Source organism: Xenia sp. Carnegie-2017, unplaced genomic scaffold, assembly GCF_021976095.1.
Source record: "Xenia sp. Carnegie-2017 unplaced genomic scaffold, XeniaSp_v1 HiC_scaffold_20, whole genome shotgun sequence".
NCBI lineage: Eukaryota > Metazoa > Cnidaria > Anthozoa > Malacalcyonacea > Xeniidae > Xenia > Xenia sp. Carnegie-2017.
Window position 1 is genome coordinate 14,840,896 of NW_025813483.1, and position 15,386 is coordinate 14,856,281.

At 34.7% G+C, this 15,386-nt stretch overlaps 3 protein-coding genes and 2 long non-coding RNA genes across 5 annotated transcripts; 1 reads left to right on the top strand and 4 right to left on the bottom strand.

Annotated features, from left to right (window-relative positions):
- Nucleotides 1-811: 811 nt before the first annotated feature.
- On the bottom strand, nt 812-1,933 carry LOC124442651 (melatonin receptor type 1A-like). The gene has a single exon (XM_046993151.1). It carries the CDS (start codon nt 1,642-1,644, stop codon nt 973-975), a length of 672 nt encoding a protein of 223 aa, XP_046849107.1. The 5' UTR covers nt 1,645-1,933; the 3' UTR covers nt 812-972.
- A 1,376-nt stretch (nt 1,934-3,309) lies between these two features.
- LOC124442653 lies at nt 3,310-7,420 on the bottom strand. The gene is made up of 3 exons (XR_006947313.1): nt 7,145-7,420; nt 6,637-6,829; nt 3,310-3,662 (listed from the first exon to the last, which is right to left on the bottom strand). It is a non-coding gene; the product is annotated as an uncharacterized LOC124442653 (long non-coding RNA).
- A 675-nt stretch (nt 7,421-8,095) lies between these two features.
- Nucleotides 8,096-10,228, bottom strand: LOC124442479. The gene is made up of 2 exons (XM_046992987.1): nt 9,322-10,228; nt 8,096-9,029 (listed from the first exon to the last, which is right to left on the bottom strand). The coding sequence occupies exons 1-2, from the start codon at nt 10,109-10,111 to the stop codon at nt 8,875-8,877; spliced, it is 945 nt and encodes a 314-aa protein (XP_046848943.1). The 5' UTR covers nt 10,112-10,228; the 3' UTR covers nt 8,096-8,874.
- A 162-nt stretch (nt 10,229-10,390) lies between these two features.
- Nucleotides 10,391-14,482, bottom strand: LOC124442480 (CDAN1-interacting nuclease 1-like). The gene is made up of 11 exons (XM_046992989.1): nt 14,253-14,482; nt 14,049-14,094; nt 13,696-13,760; nt 13,360-13,420; nt 13,212-13,290; nt 13,061-13,140; nt 12,940-12,989; nt 12,727-12,794; nt 11,128-11,193; nt 10,944-11,049; nt 10,391-10,835 (listed from the first exon to the last, which is right to left on the bottom strand). The coding sequence occupies exons 1-11, from the start codon at nt 14,342-14,344 to the stop codon at nt 10,694-10,696; spliced, it is 855 nt and encodes a 284-aa protein (XP_046848945.1). The 5' UTR covers nt 14,345-14,482; the 3' UTR covers nt 10,391-10,693.
- On the top strand, nt 12,238-14,236 carry LOC124442481. The gene is made up of 4 exons (XR_006947260.1): nt 12,238-12,443; nt 12,850-12,888; nt 12,962-13,014; nt 13,923-14,236. It is a non-coding gene; the product is annotated as an uncharacterized LOC124442481 (long non-coding RNA).
- Nucleotides 14,483-15,386: the final 904 nt, after the last annotated feature.

Genomic DNA, 15,386 nt, shown 5'->3' on the forward strand with positions numbered 1-15,386 from the left:
CAGTGGCTTTACATGTCCGTACTTTAATAGCAAAAATTTGAGTATATGAATTTGCATTCGCTATGTCGCGTACGTACTTGTGTGATGCGTTACAAAAATAACAAGAAAACCAAAGAGGAAATTTACACATAGTATAATTTGTTGCACAAGAAACGCCAAAGAAAATGAAAAGTTCGTAATTTCGAGTAAACGCAATAAATTTAGAACTTCAATACCAGTCACGTCAATAAGTGCATTAGTTAAACTAATGATTGTCGAATATCACCAATACAAATACAATTACATGTAATCTGTAGATTGACCACTCATGTTGTGTTGTCTAAACAAGACCAAGAAATCCCTTGAAGAAATATTACTATTAGTTCATGTTATATTGATGCTATTGTGGCAATATGTTTGTCTATGTGCCGAATTCACAGACAACATATCGCCACAATGCAAAATATCCTACGCGAACTGAACTGTTAGTAATATCGAAGCGTATATTTATATTAGCTTTCTGCCATCACGTCAATTTCGTAGATGTAAACTAATGACGACCGTGGGCAGGCCAGACCAGGGTAAGACTGGGACGAATATGTAGTGAGTATTTTGAAATGTGTAGTGAGTATTTTGTAATGTAGTGAGTATTTTGAAATGTGTAGCGAGTATTTTGGAAGAGTATTTTGAAATGTGTAGCGAGTATTTGAAATGTGTAGTGAGTATTTTGAAATGTGTAGTATGATTTTGAGTGATGTTTTCTTATTGTTTGTTATGTTTTCTAAATTATTTTCTCGTGACCCGTACCGGCCACCGTACAGTACCAACACAATACTTCGATAATTGTATAAATGAACTTTACAAGTTTACATTGATCCAAAACTTTTAGCCAATATTATATGACTTATATGACAACAATGCAGGCAACTTTGCCTACTCGCAGGTTCTCGTTCACGCAATCTCCATTTTTCTAATTTTTCTATATTTTTAATACTACATTAATGTCATTCTTTCTGTGACATTCCGCGATTCTGATTGACGACCGCTGGTCCTCGAGCCATGACTAGTTGAGCTCCCGTGGGAATGTCCAGTGTATTTAGCAAAGAGGCGTCTGATACCCACAAACACAACCCTCCGAAAGTCCTCTTTGAACAAAACATATAAAATTGGATTTATCACAGTGGTACCGCATCTTAAAAGGTTAGAGACTGTCCACAGCCATTCTGGAATTCGATTTAGATATAAGTGGTCTTCTTCAAATAGGGATGCCATGATAAGATCAGCGTAGTAGAAAGACCAAGAGATTACAAAGTACAGCATCATCACAGAAAACAGAAACAAAACCTTAAGTTCCTTTTTCAATCGCTGCTGTGAATCAGTGGGTGTCACCGATGTCTTGGCTATACCATCCAACTGACGACGCACGATGAAAAAGACGCTGACGTCAGCAAAAATCATAAGAAACAAAGGCAAAATAGCGAATATGGCCACGACACAAATGGTGTAAATTTTGTCAGCGCGCATGCCAGCCTTACTTAGTTGCTTGTTACCAGGAGGAAACCAGATAAGTTGAATACATGTGACGGAAATACTTATGAACCAAATTACTAGGACTAGCGTCAGCTCGAAGGATGCCCGTCCTATCTGGTGAAATCGAAATGGCATTGTGATTTTGAAATAGCGCTCGTACGATATGATGAGAATGTGAAGATTCAAACAGATTGACAAAAAGGTGATGAAAAAAAGAACGTACAGGCTGATGATAAAGTAGTAAAAATTGAACAAATCAAAACTGCAGGTATTCCCACCAAACCAAATGCCAAGTTACAAACAGTGAAACTTATTTGAAGAAAATTGCTCGGTTTTCGAAGATTTCGGTTGAAGACAAACAGGAATATAATAAGGAGATTCATGAAGATGGTAAGGATGCTTATAATGACATAGGCAGTATATATTGATTTGAATTTTGTCTCCTTCTCTTCACAAGATGAATTTGTACAATTAGTATCCATTTTGAGAATGATCAAAGGAATTCCACAATTTTCTGAAATAAAAACGAGTACGAAATCATTTAAGAAATAAAAGATGTTTAGTGTGCTTGCACAGCTTATGCAAACCGACTAGAGAAACAGAGAAATAAATAATATTTCCTCAAAAATGTATCATGAATGACTTGCTAATTCTCTTTGATTGATTGATGGATGGATTTGATTGGTTGCGCTCAAATCGGTTTGAACAGTCTAACCCAAACACTACTGTAAAACACAATTATCCCACGCTTTCATTGCTTTATTTTATAAAGTGTTATGCAAACTAAGAAAGATCAACTGTCGTGTAATTGCCATCTGGCTATTTGTTGTTGTGGTAAACTGGTGATAACTATAAACGTTTTTACTTTTCAATCTCATATTTCTTCTAAATTTTTTTCGGAGACACAATCATTTCATCAGACGTCAACTAAAATACCATAATTGTGCAATAACGAAGATTCTGTTTGGATCTGAACTCCAGCCTCAATGCAGAACACTATATTCATTCTGTTGCAAACTGCTCTCGAGCTCTCCCTACTTAAGTTTCTCTTGGTTAGCACAAGCCTGTATGACTTCATGGAGATTTAATAGCCGTCGTTTCATGAATCATGAATCAAATACACATAGTCTAATTTGCAAAATTAAATCGTAAAATCAAACAGTTTTCATAACGATAATAAAAAAGACACACATCGGGCCAACGCGGTGCAAAATGGCCCCCGTTTTACAAATCATTTTCTTGAATCCTAAAATATCATCATACAGACAGTACAAACAAGAAGTTGACCATTGGAGTCAATTGGCTTCTTGGAATCATAAATGAATTAAATTTCAATTGGGTTGGGCGTTTGTAATTTTCGTTCCATCTTTATAAATATTGCAACTCACAACCCCCATTACACTATACTGAAGATATAATTACTGCACACTGCTTGCGGTGTCTTCGTTTGGCGTGTAATAACTAATAATCGCCAGTCAACTCTTACTTATCGTTCAAATATATCGTACTTTAAAGGGTGATTATCAAGGAGCTTCTGAAACCGTGGATATGAACTTGCTCTTGTAGGGAATCCGTTGCGATTTTACATTTCACAATCGATGCCCTTACCAATCAATCATCAATTATAACTTAAAACATTTATCAAAAGCAACTACATTTTTACCTAAATAGAAGTCTAACTGATATCCTAAAGTTTTATAAACTGCTTTTAATATCATCAGTAATCACTGTTATGATTTAGAAGTCAGGAGTCCGTGGAATAAGACCACTCACACAGACATATTACATTTGCACTATGGATTTTGATAGTTTTTTTTTATTTTTCAATTTTTTACGCGGCAGTTGATAATAAAAAGGTGTAGTCGCGGTGTCTTGAACTTTTCGATTAACTTTCGATAATAATCGATTATCAACTTGTCTAAACAGAGCGCAAACACAACTCAAGAAGCCAAAACATACCAAAATATAGCTTAAAACATTACAAATGTAACACATCTTGAGCCTTCGGGTCATTATGGAGAATTACCTTATTATGTTAAAGATCCAAACGCGAAAACAAAGTCAAAAGAGGCAATATGACCAACAAAGATATCTTGACATAAGCACGATAATCAGAGCTCTCTTCCAAATGCCCTTTCACCAAACCTTCAATACTACAAAGGTACAATTACTATAGACATCAACAAAACCAGAGTGTATGTAGAGATGGAAGACATTCTTGACAGGGATAATCAAATTACAAGAAACGCAAATATAGATCAACACATGTTTGAATAACAATGAACGCAGAAAATTGAAAAATGCCATTAGGATTACGTGACTTTACGATTTTCACTCCTAAACAGCAAAAATCCGATCAAAGCTATTAAATCAATCAAAGAGAATTTGCAAATCAATGCTGAACACATGTTAGAGGAAAAATTAAAACATTTCTTAAATCATAACATTTTCCCCAAGGAAATCAAAAATTTCATATGGCTTTCAAACTACCCTTATTGTACCCATTACTACCCCCAAAATACCATAACCATCCTTACTACACTCGATAAGTTCACGGTCATAGGAAGAGTATACAAATGATGTTTTTACATTCTACGCGTAAATGTCAACTGATCTAAATAACTTATAAATAACAAGTGTTCATTAGGCGCGGCGTCAACCGATAGTCCCTGATAATTGAGAAATTCTGCAAGATCTCACTTACTAAGAACGAGGGGAATTTTGTACGTGATCTTCTAAGAAAAACTTCAATCAATGCGATAGCATTGATGAGGGAAACAAATGGTTATGGTAAAGATAGGACGTAGTCCTTCATCAAACGCTCCTTAAATGAAACTATAAAAACAATAAGGTATGTTTTCATGAAAATCAATAACGATATACGAGTATAATACTTAAGTATTGATATACCACATGTGTATGATTAATTTCTTTTTCAACATCAAATTAGATAATTTATAAAACTTAGCACGATAGTGATGTCGTGAATGTACTTTTAACAGTCAAATGGCCACTTTGATAAAAATTTTGACTCAACTTCTCTGGTAATTTTCCAGATATCATAGTAGTGGTGGTAAAAATAACTTTGCATTTCGTGTTTACATAGAATTACCATATTTAATTAACAACACCCACGACATGTGACACCCACGAGGAGATTTTTAGAGTAATTTATAAGATCAAGTAATTTAATTAACAAACATTGAGAGTTGAAAGACTGAATCAGGAGATTTAATCAAACAGCGAAAAACATGAAACATGACAAATTTCAATTCATTATTTTTTGTTTTAAGTGCGTTCGATACATAAAAAATTTGACGTTCGAATTTTCGAAGTAGAGGCCTACTCCATAACTCCACCCCCTTCGATTTTGACAATTGTGCTGTTCCAATGTTCTTGTTAGAATGTTCAAATAAAATCGTTGTAATATGACACAAAACAACAGCGAATTATTTTCACAAGTGCTTTCTTAATTAAGAACTGAGATACGTTGAGTGATAACGAAAAGTCATTGTTTTTTTCAAGTCTATTTGAAAAACGGGCGCGTCCTAATAAATCATCTTTTAATAATCACATTTCATAAAGAATACGTGATTGGGTTCAATCTTATCCTAACCAACATCAAGTTCGCAGAAATAATTCGTCACTCCACGCGATATTTAGGATAAAGACTGCCTAAAATAATACCTACTTAAATGACCACTGAAGGTACAAAGGCTGGCGAGTTTAAAATTGAATATAATCAAAGTACATAACTGATTTGTTTATTTGACCCCCTTATCAATCCTGTCAGAGAGGACAAGTCGAAAGCAAAACAATTATTATTCATAGTAATCGATGATTTAATCACCAAGTTCAAGAAATCGTGATTATCATAGCTTTGATTCTTACAAGAAATCGTGATTATCATAGCTTTGATTCTTACAAGAAATCGTGATTATCATAGCTTTGATTCTTACAAGAAATCGTGATTATCATAGCTTTGATCCTTACAAGAAATCGTGATTATCATAGCTTTGATTCTTGCAATCTCGCAATAAGACGAGCAGCCTTTACATGGCAATAAATCGGATTTTACTATCTAAACAATCTAAACCCTTTTGATAGAGATATGAATTTATTTCGCTTTTCAATTGTATTGTTTGTACAATCGGTGTCTGAACTATGATGCATTGCGCGCCTCGCATGAGCAAATTCTTTCGTTCTAGATGCAAATTTCGCTGTGACAAAATTGAAGAAACGTTCATTTCGGAGTTTCAAACGCTGTACAATTAATGAAAACAATGAGCAATATTTCTTTACAAGATGCTATGCAACCGTCTGTATCTGCGATCGCGTGATTAACATGTCTATTGCTTTACATTGGAGTCATTCCTTACATATCTTGCGAGGAATTTGGCCTTTTTAACTTTTGCATTGGCAGGTACTTAAAAATAGATGTCAAGAAGTGCATTAAAGAGCATGAAAGCGATGGCATATGTTTACCTTTTCGTGAGTGGAAAAATGCGTTCGCTTTCTATAAAAAAAGTATTTAAGTAAAAGGACTGCTTGTCATGACAATTGAACTTTAAAACACAATAAATAGCTGTTTTGGTGCGTGAAAATAAAACAATGATATGATGGAACTTTAGTTTCGTTCGTCAGAGAAAAACGTTGACAATTGCCAAGCTTGCCAGGACGCATTTTACGCTAACGACATGTAAATGTTGAAATCATTAGCAAAGGCTTCCGTGAAAATAGCGTCTTGTTTTACACACCTGAAAACGTGTAATGGAAGGCAATCTAGCGTGTTGCGTGCTCTCCTCGTGTTAAAACTAATATCTGCGAAATATCAACAATGTTTAACCTGAACAAACACATTTCAGAAGAACATGAACAGCCCTTAGAAAGGGAGAAAATGATGACTTCGTGCAAATGCTAAAGCATGCTGAACAACGACAAAAATTTCAATAACAAGCCAACGAAAATCTTCAGATTAAAACTGATACTAATTTTGCAAATTAGAGCGAGATGCCTCCGTGAATGGCTACAATCAAAGAATTTGTCATCTCACTGACAAAAAAATTATTTGATATCTTAAACATGTGAAGTCGAAAACGAAAAACAACATGATTCTGAAAATTTCACCTTTAACAGATTCCCTTGGACAGCATAAGTTCTCTAAGATCAATGTCGGTAAACGCGTCCTTTCGTAGCTACCCCGTATTCCTATTGATTATGATATAAAGCAGTATCCACTTTCGTATTTTCTGCAATCGAATGCAAATTTAAGAAGGTGATGACATCTGTGTTCAACACGATAAGTGCCTTTGATGTTTCACTAAATAAACCGAAATGTACAACATGAAGAGTAAAAGATAATTGTTTGACATAAAAGGAACACTGTAATTTGTCGAAAGTCTCAAGACTCAGTTCAAAGTTTCGAATGAAGACACAAGTAAACACGAACCTCTAGTTACGAAAATCAAAAACATTTCAAACATGATATTGCATGATTTAACACAGCGACCAACAAAGTTACATAAACACGTTAAAAAATGTATGTTACGCTACATGAATATAATCAGTAGCAAACGAAAAATTCTTTACCAAAGATGGCTGTATTTCGTTCAAGCAAAGAGAACATTTGGTTTACCTTAACAAACAAGCCAGTTACGGCTGACTGACACTTCACTTCACCCACAACGACAAATAAATATGAGCAGGAATCGGTGAGAAAACAAATTTTACTTTCATTAAACGAGCTATCTATTCACGCCCTCGAGATGATTTCATCTATCATGTGCATTAATTGAGAAGAACTCATTTGAACAGAATATTTTTCAATAACTTTAACGTAAATGAAAGATAATATTCACAACGAACGACGGCATGGACGACAGCAGTTTCGCCTACACAAATAACTTCGAGAAATGTCAAGTGGGTAAAGGGAACAAAGTCATTTGCATACACACGGCCATGATGATAAAGCAAACATCGAATGCATATATTTGAGATATTCGTGTGTGAAAATGTCATAAGTAATAATTGTTATGGGCTCGGCTTATCAGACATCACACGATGTTTGTGGACGAATATCTTAAACAAAGCAAGATTATTAATATTTGGCTTGATATTATTAAATTGAAGAGTTGCGGAGATAAGGGAAGATAAGTAGTTCGAAATAATTGATTAGAGGACACTATGGCGCTGCAAGAATATTGAATATAGGTAGATCTTTGGAGGTGAAATTAGCAAGAATATTAATTTCGCGACAGCTGAATCCCGCTGTTGTGCATAACATAGTGCGAATGCCTCCCCTCGGAGTGAAATTACATTTTGAGGAGGGGTCATTCAAGTCTTCAATGAAGGTGAAGACGTTTCTTCAAGTCGTTTTACTTTGAGAAAAAATAATCTAAATCCATTAAAGCCGAAGGAAATTGTTTCAATAAAAGACATCGAAAATATTGAAAATATAAAATATAAAACATGTTTGACAGACAAACATTATTACCTGTTTTGCAAATTATCAAGCTAATTAAAGAGAGCATTTGCACATTAATAAATAAATATTAACATTAGAGTCACTAAACGTACGCCTGAGATGTACAAAAAAGAACTTTCCTTTTCATTTATAAGAAAAACACCTGCCGGATTATGTTTTTACAACAATGAATGAGCTATCTAAAACAATTTCCAGAAGTTAGCATAAAATGTTCGCCAAATTTTAAAATAATCGGATCAGTTTGCGCAAAGATATTTAAGATGTTATACTATCTTTATTATCACAAAGATTGCCATTACATTTAGACCTGTTTCAAACCACAATTTTTCATGTGCCAAATGGATTAAAAACAAACAATAATAAGAGATCCAGAAACTTTTGACTATAATGCTTTTGGCACATGAAAAAATTGACGTTTTTGAAACGGCTCTAATTATTTAAAACAAAAAATTCTTCAGAGTACAAAATCACAATAATTAATGGTAATATGGCATACAAAATACTATAAAAAACTATACTTTGCATGATAGAATAAGAAATTTTCTTGAGAACATTTAATAATAATACAAATTCAAGCATTAAAAATGTCCCGGATTTAAGATTTAATTTTTATCAATCAAGATATTTCTTCTTTTGAACTTAGAGAATAGGCGGAGGGTTAAAAAGTTTTTCACGTTGATCATGAAGTTTCATTTTTTGCTCTCATTGACAAATTTTTCATCTTTGTTTCACGTGTTAGTAAAGATATATCATGAAATGTTCTGGGTAGCTTTTTCGACCTTAATTTTCACATTTGTTGATGTAATTCACACGATCATTGGTATGTTTCTGAAGAGCATAAAAAATCTTGTAAACAAAGCGACGTTTGTCGACTTACACCTTCAGGTCAGACATTTAAAATTGGATCGTTGAAATTTATCAAACCATGATCGCCTAAGAACTTCATCGGGTAACAGTTGATAAAACCGAGGACCTGACGTCACGATGTATCCCACAATCCTTTCTTCTTCACTAGATAATCTCCAGTCTTCCGAAGCTGGAAGAAGAATGACACGAGTGTTAAAAATATCAAGACACAAGATAAACATGTTTTTTTTGTAGTCATGCATTGTCCAGGTTTTGTGGATTCTTAAACAGAGGATAATTACAACAAACCTCATATTTACATGTGAGTTGTCACATACTTTAAAGTCTATATAAAGTCTATTAAACACTAACAGTCCTATACAATGGAACACACGAACCTATACAATCAACATCTACAAATGTGTTCAAACTATTCCCTTTATAAACGTGTTTTCACATAATTTCATATTTTGAAATGTTACCTGGGCCAAAATAAAGACACAAATGACAACCGTAATTTTTGTCCTCGGTCTCCGTATCGGTGAGGCCTTGGAGCCGAGCATAATTCTCCATTGTCCAAAGAATTTCGTGCAAATCATAAAGCGAGTTTTCCTGTTTGCCTACGAACCCGATTTTTGGGTGGCTTGGATGATACACCACTCGGATGACGTTACAACCAAATAATGAGCAAAGTTTGCTTCCATGATGGGAGTTGACAGCTCCATCAAGTTCAGATGAAGGTGAACAGGCTTTATCGTTATCGTGTGATGAATGAGAAGGATTTCCTTGTTGTGGAATTGAAACTCGAATGAGCTGTAAAATAGCTGAAATATCGTCTTTGAAAGTACTCTTGTAAGGATATCCGCGTACATTTTGGGCATAGGAACGGGGATCTTTGTTCCAGACCCACTGTCGTGTGACATAAGCAACACTTGGCCAGTCAGGTATCTTTTTCTTTTTACGTTCAAATAACGCCAAGTATTGATCTACCTCCACGCAAAGATGACAGTGAAACGATTTTGCCGCGCGGGACTTCCACGATCCTCGATGAACCGACAGGATTGCCGAAGGTAAACGAAAACAAGACAACGTGTTTTCAACGGCTTCTAGTAATATACACGTTTGCTCGGCTGTCATAGCGGCGAACTCCGCATTGATTGCTTCAACATCTCTCGGCATTATGATAAACTGTGGTCGAGGAGTATAAAAGTCAAAAGACACACGAAAAATATCGTTTTTATATTGTCTAGGCAGTAAATCAAAGTTCTCCATGTTTTTTTTTATTCTCAAGTAATAATCTATAGCTAAGTGTTAATTTATAAGTAAAGAGCTACTTTTTCTTGGAATTTCGTTTTTGTTTTACTTTCTTTACTTCCGGCCAATTATAAATCGTAGGCAAAGCGGAAGTCAGTGAGCCCTGAGCCATTTATACAAAAATCATTGCATTTACATCTGAGTTTCAAAAGTTTGATGTGGTTTAAAAATATCATCACGCAAACACCTGACACCCACAGGCGCCATGTGACATTCAATTTATGAAACATCAAATACTTCAAAGCATCAAAGCGCCTGAGTACGAGGCTAGATTATCATTAAATAATAAACATAATAGCACTACCTTTGATCTTCAGCAATAAATATGGTGCTTAAGAAACCATTGATCACATTACGTGGAATTTTTTATAGGTTTAAAGTTCATAAGTCTAACGTGCTTGATTAGCTGGACATTCCATCACTTAAACATTGTAAATTCCTTCAAAGAGTCAGAGGTGTATTCAAACAAACCAAACATCATTAGATTTTATAAACTTAAATAAATAATGTACATTTTACCTAGATTGTATTTCAAAACCATCAAACATCGTCCTCCCAAACAAGACTAGTTAATGTCACTATGGAAGATGGAAAGCAATCAGCAAGAAGGATTCCTTTGTCTTTATGGCAATCTAATTCATCAATGTATCCAAACCAGTAAATAACCATACCAGGTCCAAACCTACAAAGAATGCACCATAAGAAATTTCCACACTCGGTCGGAACTACTTACATATAAGGTCACATACTAGTTTAACACGTTATCTACATAAATCAATAACTATCCAACCTGTTCCAATAACTCCATAACTGATCCCTCATGTTTATCTTGTGATTATACTCATCACCAAACGAAGCTTTAGACTCAATCCAGTTAACAACATGCCCATCAACAGCTACAAGAAGAAAAATCACAAGTATTTGAAAGGTAATTTGTCATGGTTTCATTGAAGATTTTTCCAATCTTTTCTCACCAATTGGTACTTGTAGCTTGAAATCAGGAGTCTTGTCATAACCATAAGCTCTCATGTGGCTTTCCCCTTTATCAAATAAAGTTACATAAAAACTAAATCACTTATCAACTAGCGATCCAAGGATAGTGCAAAGTTTCAAAAAACACTGTGTAAAGATAAACATTAATTTATAATGATCGGTTGGCTTTGTCACCGTCATGGCTACTTCCACCGTCATGACTACTTCCATCGTCATGACTACTTCCACTGTCATGACTACTTCCATCGTCATGGCTACTTCCACCGTCATGACTACTTCCACCGTCATGACTACTTCCACCGTCATGACTACTTCCACCGTCATGCACATTTCCACCGTCATGACTACTTCCACCGTCATGACTACTTCCACCATCATGACTACTTCCACCGTCGTGCACATTTCCACCGTCATGACTACTTCCACCGTCATGCACACTTCCACCGTCATGACTACTTCCACTGTCATGACTACTTCCACTGTCATGACTACTTCCACCGTCATGGACACTTCCACCGTCATGACTACTTCCACTGTCATGCACACTTCCACCGTCATGACTTCAACACACCAACTTTTGAATCGTAATTTGAATCAATCAAAAGATGTTTCATACATTCATCCCGTTTCTTCAATAACTTTCGTTAAATTTTGCTTTATGTACCATGAAGCGAACATCCATTAACTTCATGGCAAATAAAAACATTTTTAATCACAAGCTATTGTCTACATAACCAATTGCTGCCTAGTTATGCATGGTTTATATGTTGGCAATTCTTTATCCACAGTGTAACGTATATGGATGTCTAATTGCCTACTTTGTTTTTACGTATGGTGGAAGCACGCGAAGCCGATGACTGTCAGTATGGTTGGAAAATGCATTTGTTAAAACAAGCTAAGGAAGACAGACAACATGCCTATAATGTATGAATGAAAACTTGCACATTCTACTCAATTAACTAATGGAGTTCATCCCAATCAATAGGATCTCCTTGCCATGTTCAGGGGTAACCACCTTCCTCCTTGGTCATAAACTTTTGAAAAAACCATCTAGAGTTGTGGTAATAACCAACTGGATCTACTTGCATTAATTTCAGAGTAACTATCTCGCTCAGTCTTAAATTGTTAGAAAATTGTCTGAGCATGTGCAATTGACTCCACCTATTGTCCAAGTTCATATTCATGGCAACAACCAATTATATTTACTAGAGGCACAGATGTAGCTCCGGAAGACACTTTCTCTGCATACCAAAGTACCTTAGCACATGAAGCTGAAGCTCAGTTTTGGCTAATACAAGTAGGATAGATAGCATGGTAGAAGCATAAATCTCCCTTCAAATGTTAATTTGTGACACTCTGAAGGGATTGAAATTTTTTGATATCAAGCTTTTCTATTGTTTACAAAAGTTCTCAAAAAATAAATTACGACAATCAAGGATACTGCCATGTTTAAAAACAACTTTGGCCTTTTTTACTTATAATTTAAGCCAACCTTAAACATGTTTTATAAATTTCTGATTGATTTATAACTTCAAGTAATTTGTTCCCCTTTGTTTTGATGCACAAAAAACCTTCCCTACCGAGAAATGGTATCTTCTTTTCCGTTAATTTCTCCTCTAGAACTTTTTCATACTGTAAACCAATGGATCTGCAAATTTAAAATGTGCAGGCTGTTGTTTTCTACATATACAAATACTTTATAGGAAAATTGGCATGCAAATTGGTAGCCAAGTCTAATTGAGGTGAGCACCCCTCTTATCCCACCAGTAAAATCCATTCCTCATTAAACTCACCTTCTCATTGCATCTACAACAGGGCCGCTGTGTTCATCCATCGATATGCACTGAAATATTTCAAACTTAAGACAGGTAGATTTTCAAGCACACCAGAAGAAAATCGACAAAGTAAACTAACATGTTGAATTTCTCGAGAAAGTTTTTGACAAGGCACAAGAGTGGGATCTTTCATCATAAGACTGGGAACTTCTTTTGGAACTAAAAAACAACATAAATCAATGATTAAATATATCATATCAACTCAAAGCATTAAGTTCCTGGTTGTGTACCAGTTTCTCCTTCAATATAAGTGCAAGACAAGTATTCTTCCAGGATGATTCTCGCAAGAATGCAAGGGGAGAGATCAATCTAAGAGAATAAATACATATCTCATCAAGAGAGAAAGTTCAATTTCCTCAACAACTGAATTTTACTTACATCTTGTGAAATCTTTATCAAAATCTTCTCATCTTCACAAGATTTTGTCATTTTCAAATAACTAAAAGCATGAAAAGATACAGCTAAGAAATGCCACTTTTATAACAGATAGTTGTATATAATATTTATATAATATTTGTCCCAAAAGAAGTACAAACCAAAACAAACTTTTTAAACAATAGAAAATTAGTAAACAGTTTAACAATTGACAGCAGATCACGAAAATATTTTTTTCAAATGTTTATGATAAAAAAATACTAGCAACCACAAACATATGAAACATAAAATGTACAATGTTGAAAATGAAAAGACTATAAATTAAGTAACTAGTGCTACCTTTGGTAATATTCTTTAATGACATCTGGATGACGATGTTTGTGATGACTCTTCCTAATCTTTTTCTTTTAATAAAACATATTGAACATGAATACATGATGAGACAGACAAGGCTGCCAAAAGACATTGGGAGCCCTAGACAACTGCTATGTGATGTTATAATTTTCAATATGCTGTTTGGCAGCCTTCAAACTGGAAATATTTGTAATGATCACAATATTCTTTAGGAAATCAGGCCTGGTTTTGGATGGTCTTTTCTGGAATTAGAATTCCACTTCTAGGCAAAATGCTTCATCTCTTGGCAGCCCTGGAGACAAATGTATGGTTTATCATTAACCACCCATATATATCACCTGATGTTCCTGAGAATAAATGCTAAGAAGTGTATCATTTGTCACTCTAAATATAAATTATATTAAATTAATGAATCATATGAATAAAATATAACTTATAATGATTTTTATACAAATTACATTAATGTTCACCAAGCACTAAATATCGACCAATGAAATGAAAAAAATTGATGACGAATGCGAGTAAGTTAACTCAATTCTTACGTTGGAAACCTGTCTAAAACAGTTTTAAAACACTCTTTAGACCAGCATGAATGAATAAGGAATACAATTTCTTTGTAAATGTCCAGTTTCATCAAAAAAAAAGCACAAGACAAACTAACTCAACCCAATTACTCAAATCACTCAAATCAATACCAAATCTGACCAAATTTCAAAATTCAAATTACTAATATTTAACCACACGAACCACTGATCTCAAAAAAAACTGGACCAAGCAACTCTACATTATCACATGTTTCTAAATCTAGATCGTTCAGGTTGGTATAGTCCTGAGAAGGACTGTTTTTGTTGTTGTTGACTGACGTTTCGACAACCTTAGCGGTAGTCATCAGTTGCTGACTGAAGTTTCGAATACCTTAGAGTAAATGGTTCAAACCATTTACTCTATATTTTTAGTAAACAAATTTCGAAGCCACCGCCGCCATTACTAAGGGACCAACACATTGAAAGATTTTTAAAAAAACTATGGAAAACATAGCAACACATGGCCAAATTATGCTTTAAGATAATGCAGAAGATGAAAAACAACCTTTATGGCGATAGTAAAGCGAGTCAGAATAAATAATCGGCCGTATAAAATAAAACGCATACAGGTTTCACTCCGAATCACTCGAAAAAAGGCTTGTAATTTTAAAGGATTGATCAGTTAATGATCGTAAATGAGGTCATTTAATGAGTTTGTACTTCTGAACTACGATTCCAACAATTCTAGGTATTTCCATGCAGTTGTGGGCTATTTTCCATAGTTTTTACATGCCACAGTAGAGTTCCCGATGACAAAAATCGCTGCATTTTTATCATATTTCATCATATTTCATCGTATTTTTAGCTCTTCTATAAACTGATGTATCTCTTATGTTCATGTAGTTATATGTTGAAAATTCTTCATTATTCTCGTATAAATCCACAATATATTTGCTCCTTATTTTCGAAAGTTGGTCCCTTAGTAATGGCGGCGCTCCTTATTTTTTGTCTTCAAAACCATTGAGTTCTATAATAACTGGAGCGGCTATCTCAAGCGCGGCCTTAGATATCTGCTGACGCCAAAAAAATGGCGGATTTCGTCCGTTGCCGCTGAGATTTACCGAAATTGACCGCTTTTCCGAAAATTTCACA

Coding starts and splice junctions, on each gene's coding strand:
- LOC124442651 (XM_046993151.1), bottom strand. CDS start 1,644: ATGCCATTTCGATTTCACCAGATAGGACGGGCATCCTTCGAGCTGACG.
- LOC124442479 (XM_046992987.1), bottom strand. CDS start 10,111: ATGGAGAACTTTGATTTACTGCCTAGACAATATAAAAACGATATTTTT. Junction 9,030..9,321: donor GTGTCTTTATTTTGGCCCAG/GTAACATTTCAA, acceptor TTCTTCTTCCAG/CTTCGGAAGACTGGAGATTA.
- LOC124442480 (XM_046992989.1), bottom strand. CDS start 14,344: ATGAAACTGGACATTTACAAAGAAATTGTATTCCTTATTCATTCATGC. Junction 11,050..11,127: donor CAAGCTACAAGTACCAATTG/GTGAGAAAAGAT, acceptor TTCTTCTTGTAG/CTGTTGATGGGCATGTTGTT. Junction 10,836..10,943: donor TTATGGAGTTATTGGAACAG/GTTGGATAGTTA, acceptor CATTCTTTGTAG/GTTTGGACCTGGTATGGTTA.